This window comes from Coptis chinensis, chromosome 5 (genome assembly GCF_015680905.1).
Source record: "Coptis chinensis isolate HL-2020 chromosome 5, ASM1568090v1, whole genome shotgun sequence".
Taxonomy (NCBI): domain Eukaryota; kingdom Viridiplantae; phylum Streptophyta; class Magnoliopsida; order Ranunculales; family Ranunculaceae; genus Coptis; species Coptis chinensis.
Window position 1 is genome coordinate 50783333 of NC_141460.1, and position 10207 is coordinate 50793539.

Sequence of the window (10207 nt, forward strand, 5' to 3'; positions counted from 1 at the left end):
TCATATTTTGTTTTTGGAGGCAGGACTAAGCATTCCATGGATGCAGACTCAGTTGGCTTTCAATAAGGATCATCCACGGAGTTTAATCACCTTCGTGCGCAATATATTAACACATGTGAATGACAACCTAGGGTATATCCGATACAACGATGAGAAGAATGCAGATGATTTTAAAGGCACATTTTCCAATCTCTTCGTATAATAGTATTTCTATATCACCGGACTGCCCTTTTGGCTTCTGTGCTATTAGAATCTGGGAGAAGTTGTTGCGAACAGGATATATAAAAGGAGTGATCTTAAACTTTATGCTAAAATAAGCTAAGCAGTTAAAATCAGTTTTTGGAACTAATCGGTCGAGGAGCGATATGCGATTAATTGGTTAATCGGTTATATCGGATGTATATATTTGACACTTTCAAAATATATAATAATATAATCATACAAGATATTTCGAAATAGTTATCCGAGATGCAACAAAAAATATCAAATTCTCATAATCATATCTAATCAATTCAATTTTAGAGAATTACAAAGATGCCAAACACAACAATTATGTTAAACATTTAAAAGAATAAAGAGAGAGAGAGAAGAGATAATATATATTAGAGAGAGATTACAATAATTAGTATATTTAACATTCGTTAAGAGAAGAAAATAAGTAAACTCTTAGCTTTGTGTGTTTATTAGGTTATATTATTATTAATACGGTTTAAAAATCCAATTTGTTAATTTTATGTATTTTTTTGGATGGGGAACCGATATTTTCAATAATTTTTTTTCTCAGTTTAGTGAGAAATCGGTCATCTCGGCCGATTAATCGGTCAATTCGGTGATTAAATCGGTTAAGTGATCGAGAAAAGTTTAAAAATCGGTAAAAACTAATTAGGTTACAAGCTATACGCGATTAATCGGCCGATATAACCGATATTGATAGCATAGAAAATAAGTGAGCATTCAAAATAATTTTAACATAAAGGAAGTGTCTTATGTTTGATATGTATTTTTTTTTTATAGGATAATAGTACAGCTGGAGCCTTCCAGATAAAATTGCTTGGAGCGGAGCGCAATAAAGTTTGAATGGTGGTGTTGTAGCAATGGAGTTATGCTATCAAGTAGTAGAAGTAGAAGCACAAGTACAAATAATTAGTGTGGATTAGATAATGCAGGAAATTCGATGAGTTTAAATTTGTTTTTTTAGTATATGGGTTGTTTTAAGTGGTAGAATTTTGAGACTAAGAGCATCTTTAGGAGAGACACTATCCTAGCATCAAACACCAAATTTTCAATAATTTAGTGTTTTTTCATCTTCAGGAGAGACACATGTTGATGAAAACACGAAAAAATACCAAAGCAAACACCAAATCGGCCAAAATTTGGTGTTTGCTTTGGTACTGTATCAAATCTCTCTCGCTGTTTTGGCTAAACCGCGTGGTGTTTCGAACACCGCATGGGCTTGGGCTAGACAGTGGGATTCTATGGAACGGTGTTTTGAAAACCACACGGTTTATCCAAAACCGCGTGCGTGATATGAATAAAAATGATACCGAAATTAGGAACTGAACTTGAATGATATCGGAATGAAGAATTGTACTTGAATTATAATGTCGAAATATATGATTATGTATCTACTAAGAATGAATTGTACAATTGTTTGAGAATGGAAATGATACTAGGAATTAATTATACTCCGCTCATGTTACATATTCTTATACATCTCATATTACATAAAATTTATTTAGCTCTCTTCTTACGCCCCTTACCACTCGATGACTCTCCTCTTTACATTTGGATGCTCCGCTGCTCCTCTAAGTTCCTAACCTGATAACCAAGATCTTCTCTGTCTCTACGAAGGTTAACTACCTCAGCCTGAAGTTCCTCATATCCCTAATGTTGTTGCGTGTACACCTGTTGAATATCCTCATACGCATTTCGAGTCTCGTCATACACACGTTGGGATTGCTGATATGTGTACGTACCTCCACATTCGTACCCTGGCTAATGAATTCATTAGGGACTTAGTCTTTATATTAAGTCTAAGTGACCGATCCTCGGTTACCTAGTCGGCTTACAGTTCCAGTTAGCCACTTGGACGGCTCACATGTCCACTTAGCCACCTGGACAGCTCACAGCTCTAGTTAGCCACTTGGACGGCTCATATGTCCACTTAGCCACCTGGACGGCTCACAGCTCTAGTTAGCCACTTGGACGGCTCACATGTCTACTTAGCCACCTGGACGGCTCACAGCTCTAGTTAGCCACTTAGACGGCTCACGTGTGAAGTAGACATCTGGACGACCCAGTCAGTCACCTAAGCCGGTCACATGTTCAGTTAACCAGTCCTATCTAGTAAGAGTCCCTGTGCTCTCAGGACTCTTATTTTCTATTTCTATAAATAGGACTCTTCACTTAACAAATAACTACGTTTTTAGAGACTTGATTATGGAAACATATTCTGGATACGTAGGCAGCCATTAAAGGCACAGTCTCATTCTTTATACAACATCTCCCCTTGCAGATTCAATAGTGTGTCTGGGTGAATTCTTACCCAAACATAATTGGCGCCGTCTGTGGTTCTTATTAACGTTCTCTCTTCCACGTATCTCTCTCAATCTTTGTCAATGGCTACTATAACAAGATCTCTAGCGAACAAGCAAGCAAGAGCACAACCATCCGAGGGAAACAATCAACAAAATGCTGAAGTTCGTGTCGATCAAGTTGCATCAAACCAACAAGCTCCACCTTTGTTGCTTCCAGTACCAAGACAGCGAAGATCTAAATTTCCATGGTCACAGGCTCCAGTATCTTCTCCTCCTAATGATACAAATTCGCCAGATGCAGATCTAGATGCAGATCCAGATGCAGATGCCAATATGGTTGCAGATCCAAATGATATGGACACAGGGGATGAAGAAATGACTTTGGAGGCTCTGCGTAACAAATTTAGAAGGGAAAAGGAGCATAACGTGGACTTGCAGAAGCAAATAAATGAAGGGAAGCAAGTACAGATAGACAACAATGATACTGCTTCATCTATTCCATCAAGAATCCTAAGATCTGGAGAAAACCGCATTATATTCCACCGCTTGCAAAGCAATAGCGAAAGATTCCGAACCACTGATGCTGTCCCTGAAAATCGACCAAATCAATCCAAGCCAAGAAATATTTCAACCAATTTATTAAGGCGATGATTAAAGACTCCTAATGTCAATGGTCGTAATAGCAGGCGTGATAGACAACAACACAGGTCACATACCAGTCGTCGTATACCAAGGGAGTGTGATTCACAGGTCACAAGCACATACCAAGGGAGTGTGATTCACACCCAACAAGCTACCAACCATACTACCGAGGTAATACAAAACTCGTTAGCCAGGATAGCAACACATTACGGCGGTCAGATCGGATGATACCACCCAACATTGGAACTCCCTTGGGGCAATCGAGCTGTGACCTCAGGCAAGATCTGAATCACGATCTAAGACTTGACTTGAACGAAAGGAATCAGTGCAGAAGACAACTGGAAGACCGACATAGAGATAACACTCATCATATAGATTACTCTCCAGTGCACTGAGATATTTCAAACTTCCGTCATAGGTCTCGCAGTCCAGTGCACCCAAGGTTTCCAGATATGGGCAACAACTGGGGGCAGGTGCATGTGACACAAGGTCAAGAAGTTCAACCACAAATCGTCCATCACCAAACAAATGCAGGAATAACATATACTGAACAGCAGATTAAAGACATCGTTAAAAAGGCAATGAATAATACTGATCAAAAGGAAAAACATTGGAAAGACTTAGCCGTAAATGAAGACATAGTTGGACGTTTTTCCTGGCGTATACAAAATGCAGAACATCAGGAAGGTTTCAAACAGCCAGAGTTGCCTAAGTACGATGAAATAGAAGGTGATCCAAACAACTATGTTATGGAGTTCAAAAGCAGGCTAGTTCTTTGGCGTAAGGATGACGGTCTCTTGTGCAAACTTTTTTCGGCAACCCTAAAAGGGGAAGCTTTGCGATGGCTATCGGAAATTCCAGCTAGATCTATCGAATCTTTCCAGGAATTAGCAGATCAGTTCACAGATCGATTTCAACATAATTGAACTCATCCTAAAGATTTCAATATCTTGCTAAACACAAAACAACAGAAGGATGAAACACTTGCAAAATTCATTGTCCGATTTCGCCAAATCCAAGCAGGTGTCACAAATGTGCCAGCTATGATGATCATTCACGCATTCAAAGAAGCTCTCCGTTTTGATACTAACGGAATATATAACTCACTGGTAAGAGATCCTCCCCAGACAAAATTTGACTTGTTCACACGAACGCTACAGTTCATCAATGTTGAAATAGATGCGGCAGCACGAACTTCAAGGGACAAAGATTTTAGAGGAAAAGAATCTACATATACCAAAAGCAAGCAGAAACAAAGCACAATGGAAACTCAACAACCGAAGCAGGATCTTAAAAAGACCAACAATTTTTGTGAAAAAATGAAGCTCACTCCACTGAATACCAAATATGCCTCAATCTATGAGAAGATTAAAAGTCGCAATCTTCTTTTCCCTCCAATGCCTTTACCCGAAGGTACAAAGTCTACGCGTGATAAAAATCTATGGTGTCTTTTCCACAATGACTTTGGTCACGAAACTGAACAATGCAGATCCTTACGAGGAAAGATACAAAAGCTAGTAGATAAGGGACAGGTAAAGGAATTCTTAAGCACTAAAAGTGTTCAACAGAATTTGTCAATCTCAGGTTACAACGTCATCAAAGCTGGTCACACCAGAATCAATGACGTGTCACGCACAAAACAAAAATGTGAGCAAAGAGAAAAGTTAGGATTTTTACGTGAGTTATATCACATAAATATATAGCTTCGATTTTATTGAAGGAACTCGCATAGAAACAATCGAACCAAACCCACTGTGTTTTACTGACAGAGACCTAATTGGCATCCATCACCCTCATTACAATGTCATCGTTATCACAGCTTACATTGGTTTATGGCGAGTGCAGCTTGTCATGATAGACACTGGAAGTTCTGCTAGTGTAATTTTTGCAAATTGTTACAATGACATGAAACTTTCAGACAATTTGATTGTCACAGATAACAACCCAATAATCGGTTTTGATGGAACAGCAACAACTCCAGTCGGAAGAGTTTCTTTACCAGTCAAACTAATGGATAAGGTGGTCAACATTGATTTTCTTTTAATAAACTGCAAATCTTCCTACAATGCAATTTTAGGTAGGGATTGGCTCCATTGTATGGGTGTTGTTGTCTCTACCCTCCACCAAGCAGTGAAATTTCCATCTCTAGACAAAATTTGCAAAATACGAAGAGATCAGATGGCTTCTAGCCGTTGTCACGAAAAAATATTAGATGATTACTGTCAATCTGATATGCATGGAAACATAATTTTAAGCAATTCACAAGAAGTCATTCAAGCACAATCCGCACCATAAATAATCTATTCCTCCATATCATCAAGTGAAGGACCACCGACTATAGACCACCTTTTAGAAGTTCAAATTGGAGAGTCTAGCAAAGAAACAACCTTCATATCAGCCGAGCTATCAGAAAATGAACAAAGGGAAATGGTTACTCTACTCAGAAAGAACAAGAGCATTTTTGCTTGGTCTTTGGAGCAAATGCCAGGTATACACCCAAATGTTGCCTGTCACAAGCTTGACATTGATACAAGTGTTAAGCCTGTACGACAAAAGCCCAGACGTATGGGTCCTGATAGAAAGCTAAAGGTTAAAGAAGAGATTGATCATTTACTCTCTGTCAATTTTATTTGCCCAATTTCATACCCTAGATGGTTGTCCAACGTGGCAGCAGTGCCGAAGAGGAATGGCAAGATGAGAGTATGCATCGATTTCACCAATCTTAACAAAGCATGCCCTATACATCCATTCCCTCTTCCGTGGATATCAGAACTTGTTGATGCTACATCCGGATTTCCACGCTTATCATTTATGGACGCTTCTTCAGGATACTATCAGATCCGTTTATGCGGTGAAGATCGAGGGAATTAACATCATTCATAACTGATCAAGGTATTTTTTGCTATCAAGTGATGCCTTTCAGGTTGAAGAATGCTGGCGCCACTTACCAACAAATGATCAATACTATATTTGGAGACATGCTAGACAAGATTATGGAAGCATACATTGACGATATGGTTGTTAAATCCAAAATCAGTAGTGATCATCTGGTAGATTTACAAGAAGTATTCACAAGAGTGGAAAAGTTTAATATGCAGCTCAATCCTTCAAAATGCTCTTTTGGCTTGATCTCAGGAAAGTTCTTGGGTTACTTGATAACTCGCAGAGGAATTGAAGCAAACCCTGAACAAATCAGAGCAATCCTTGATATGTCATCACCAAAGAAAAAGAAGGAGATACAACAACTCACGGGGCGCCTGGCAGCAATAAATCGTTTCATCTCTAAATATTATGATAAATGTCGTCCTTTCTTTCAGACGTTAAAAGACTCAGCATTATGGAATGATGAGTGTGAAAATGCCTTAGTCAATTAAAAAATATCTGATTTCACCTCCCATTCTGGCTAGTCCAGCTACAGGGGAACCTGTAGGAATTTACTTGGCTGCCACAGACATGGCGATAAGTGCCGTTTTGTTTGTTGATGGCGAAGATGGCCATCCAATTTTTTTCATTAGCAAAACTCTAATTGGGGCGGAAACTAGATATTCAAGAATTGAGAAAATTGCTCTCGCTTTGGTTCACTCTGCAAGATGCCTTAAGCCGTACTTTCAAGGACGATTGGTCAAGGTATACACTGAGTACCCCCTTCGCAAAGTGCTCCATAATGCACAAGAGTCAAATAGACTGGCTGAATGGGAAAGTTATTTGAGTGCATATAGCATTACTTTCGAACTGCGCACGCATCTTTGATGTCGGATTTTCCAATCGATGATATGGTCCCTAAAAATAATCAAGACGAAAGCCTATCCATTGATGAGGCAACAATTAGGGGCGGGCAGGTACCATCCACATCTATTACCCTGTCTTTAGATGTCTGGATAGTCTACACAGACGGTTCACATAACAAGTTTGGATCTGGGCTCGGGTGTGTTTTTATTAAGCCTGATGATTCAGTAATTGAGCGCTCAGTTCGTTTCGGTTTCATAGCATCTAACAATGCAGCAGAATATGAAGCAGTCCTTTATGCCATGCGTACCACTTTAGAATTTAACGTTCGAAAGCTTCAGGTTTTTACAGACTCTCGATTAGTAGCAAGTCAATTTGAAGGCTCTTTTGAAGCACGGGATGATAAGATGGCAACATATCTAGACTTAATCCATAGGCTTGCTCGTCAATTTGATGACATTTCAATCATTCAAAGACCTCGAAACGACATAAGACATGCAGACGCCTTAGCATACCTCTCTGCAGCAATCGCTATTGATGGACCAAGAAACGTCAGCATTGACTTCCAACAAGACCCTAGTATTGACTTGTCAGTTGAGCAGCTCACTGACATATACATTAACGCGTGTTGTTTTTTCACTGCTTCTTCAGAGCCATCACCTTCAAGTATTCATGTTGTGAACACCTGAAAAAGAAAGTATGACAATGATGACGTTTTGTTGCCTAACAAATTAAACAGTGACTCCCTGCCAGATGGAGGGATGTGTACGTACTGAAGGAAATGACACAGAAATTGTTCAAAGTGACCAGAATGTCGACAAATCAACAGAGGAGCCACACGTCTTGAATCTACCTATGTTAGAAGCACTAACTGAAGACTGGCGAACCCCATTAATTACCTTTCTGAGCAACGACATCATCCCTTCAAACCCCAAACTCGCTGAAACGGTCAAGCGAGATGCTTGGAAATTTGTAATAGTATTTTCATCAAATTGTGTTCTACAATTGTACAGAAAATGACATCCCTTGTCTCCCATGCTTAGATGCCTCACCAAAACCGAAGGTCTACTTGTGTTGCAAGAAATTCATGCAGGCATTTGTGGTAATCACGCCGCTGGTCAAAATTTAGCTCATAAAGCAATGACACAGGGATATTGGTGGCCTCGTATGCAGCTAGATGCCAAACATATTTCTCAGACATGCGTTCCTTGTCAGAAGCACTACAACATAGGCATTCTACTTACCACAAAATTACATCCAATTTTTTCTCCATAGCCATTTGCAAAGTGGGGTTTAGACATCATCGGCCCTTTCCCTAGAGCTCCAGGAAATGTGCGTTTCTTACTGGTTGCTACAGATTACTTTACTAAATGGGCAGAAGTACAACCCTTAGTGCATATTCAAGCTTCCGATGTCAAGCGCTTTTTGTGGAAAGATATAGTTTGTCGTTTTGGCATCCCTGCTGAGTTAATATCTGATAATGGCAAGCAGTTTGATGCAACCGAAATACACAATTTCTGCGCCAGTCTCCATATCCAGCATAATTTTTCTGCTCCATATCATCCTCAAGCTAACGGACAAGCTGAAGCAACAAACAAGTCTATCCTAGCTATCCTTAAACGTCGTCTAGAACAAGCTAAGGGGAAATGGACAAGAGAACTACCAGGCGTGCTTTGGGCATACAGAACCACTCCAAAACCCTCAACCGATTTGTCCCCATTTAACTTGGCTTATGGTGCGGACGCAATCTTACCTACTGAAATATTTGATGAGACGACTCGCACCGCTGCAATTAAAGCTGGTTGTAATGACAAAATGGTGACTCACTCTAAAGCCAATTTAGATGAAATTCATGAAGAAAGTATAGCTCGTCTACTCCACTACTAGGCTTCAATGAAAAGACAGTATGACAAGAAACTTTGCCTAAAAGTTTTCCAAGAAGGAGATTGGGTGTTATGCAAAAAACCTAAAATCATCGACATGGGGAAGCTATGTGAAAATTGGGAAGGACCATTTGTGGTTGATCATCTTGCCTCGAAAGGATCATATTTCCTTCACACCATTTCGGGAACACCTTTCCCAAAACCATGGAATGCACTCCATCTTAGGCATTTTTATCGTTAGGTTCTGTTTGGTACTTACCATATTAATAAATTAATTGTTTCGTTTTCTAGTTTTCATGGTTCATTGGAAAATGCCATCGTACATCTTTTCATGTTTACTCAACATATCAATGATTAATAAAAGTTCATTTGTTAGCATTTATTTCGATCACCGCTTACACTTCGGGGTATATATTATTACTATTTTTGTTATTATCAGAGTTTGCGTTTGCGATACCAAACTCTGTGCATTCAAAGTCATGGAGTTTGTGTTTGCGATACCAAAATCTGTGCATTCAAAGTCATGGAGTTTGCATTTGCGATACCAAACTCTGTGCATTCAAAGTCATGGAGTTTGCGTTTGCGATACCAAACTCTGTGCATTCCAAGACATGGAGTTTGCGTTTGCGATACCAAACTCTGTGCATTCAAAGTCATGGAGTTTGGGTTTACAATACCAAACTTTGTGCATTCAAAGTCATGGAGTTTGTGTTTGCGATACCAAACTCTATGCATACAAAGTCATGAAGTTTGCGTTTGCGATACCAAACTTTATGCATCCATATCATGGAATCTGTATTTGCAGTAACAAACTGTATACATTCAAGCCATGAAATTTGGTCTATGATACCAACAGATATACAATTAACGCCATAAACAGGTTAACATTTCAATGTTTATGCTTGAGTCAATTATAAATATGAGCATTACGTATTCTATTTACTGATTTAAACAAATCAGTGATAAGATTCCATTTTCGGCATACGTTCAATTGGATATACGCTAAATGACGTCTTAGACTTTTTCAATACATGATCAGTGGGATATCCAAGTTAATTAGCTTATTCATATCAATCTCTCAAACAGTCACAACTCTAAGAACCAGTAACCAAAGCCAAAATCACAATAGAAGTAATTTCCATAATTCCAGTGTGCTTTTAAACAAGTACTGGAGTATATGTTTCTTCAAACAGATCTCAAGCAAATGCCTCGAGGATTTTGTTATGAATCTCAAATACAGTGGATAATAGACAACACAAATATCCCATGCAAACATTGCATTAAGCAGCCGTTCCCAAGGGAGGTAAGCAAAATCTACTGACAACAAATCTAATATTCTCCTGAGAATGGCAGAATAAAATTGTCACTTCAGTTGAGAATAGGCTGGTGTGACTAGAACTACAAATTTTTTAAGACATA

General features: G+C 39.0%; 2 protein-coding genes across 2 annotated transcripts; both read left to right on the forward strand.

Annotated features, from left to right (window-relative positions):
- The first annotated feature begins 4222 nt into the window (after window positions 1–4222).
- LOC147497822 (uncharacterized) lies at window positions 4223–5474 on the forward strand. Its single transcript, XM_086563019.1, has 2 exons — window positions 4223–4711; window positions 5025–5474. Exons 1-2 carry the CDS (start codon window positions 4223–4225, stop codon window positions 5472–5474), a joined length of 939 nt encoding a protein of 312 aa, XP_086419145.1.
- Window positions 5475–6952: 1478 nt separating this feature from the next.
- Window positions 6953–8792, forward strand: LOC147497823 (uncharacterized). The gene is made up of 3 exons (XM_086563020.1): window positions 6953–7571; window positions 7919–8007; window positions 8181–8792. The coding sequence occupies exons 1-3, from the start codon at window positions 6953–6955 to the stop codon at window positions 8790–8792; spliced, it is 1320 nt and encodes a 439-aa protein (XP_086419146.1).
- Window positions 8793–10207: the final 1415 nt, after the last annotated feature.

Coding starts and splice junctions, on each gene's coding strand:
- LOC147497822 (XM_086563019.1), top strand. CDS start 4,223: ATGATGATCATTCACGCATTCAAAGAAGCTCTCCGTTTTGATACTAAC. Junction 4,712..5,024: donor AGCTAGTAGATAAGGGACAG/GTAAAGGAATTC, acceptor TGGCGAGTGCAG/CTTGTCATGATAGACACTGG.
- LOC147497823 (XM_086563020.1), top strand. CDS start 6,953: ATGGTCCCTAAAAATAATCAAGACGAAAGCCTATCCATTGATGAGGCA. Junction 7,572..7,918: donor TTCAGAGCCATCACCTTCAA/GTATTCATGTTG, acceptor ACAATTGTACAG/AAAATGACATCCCTTGTCTC. Junction 8,008..8,180: donor AATTCATGCAGGCATTTGTG/GTAATCACGCCG, acceptor TTTTCTCCATAG/CCATTTGCAAAGTGGGGTTT.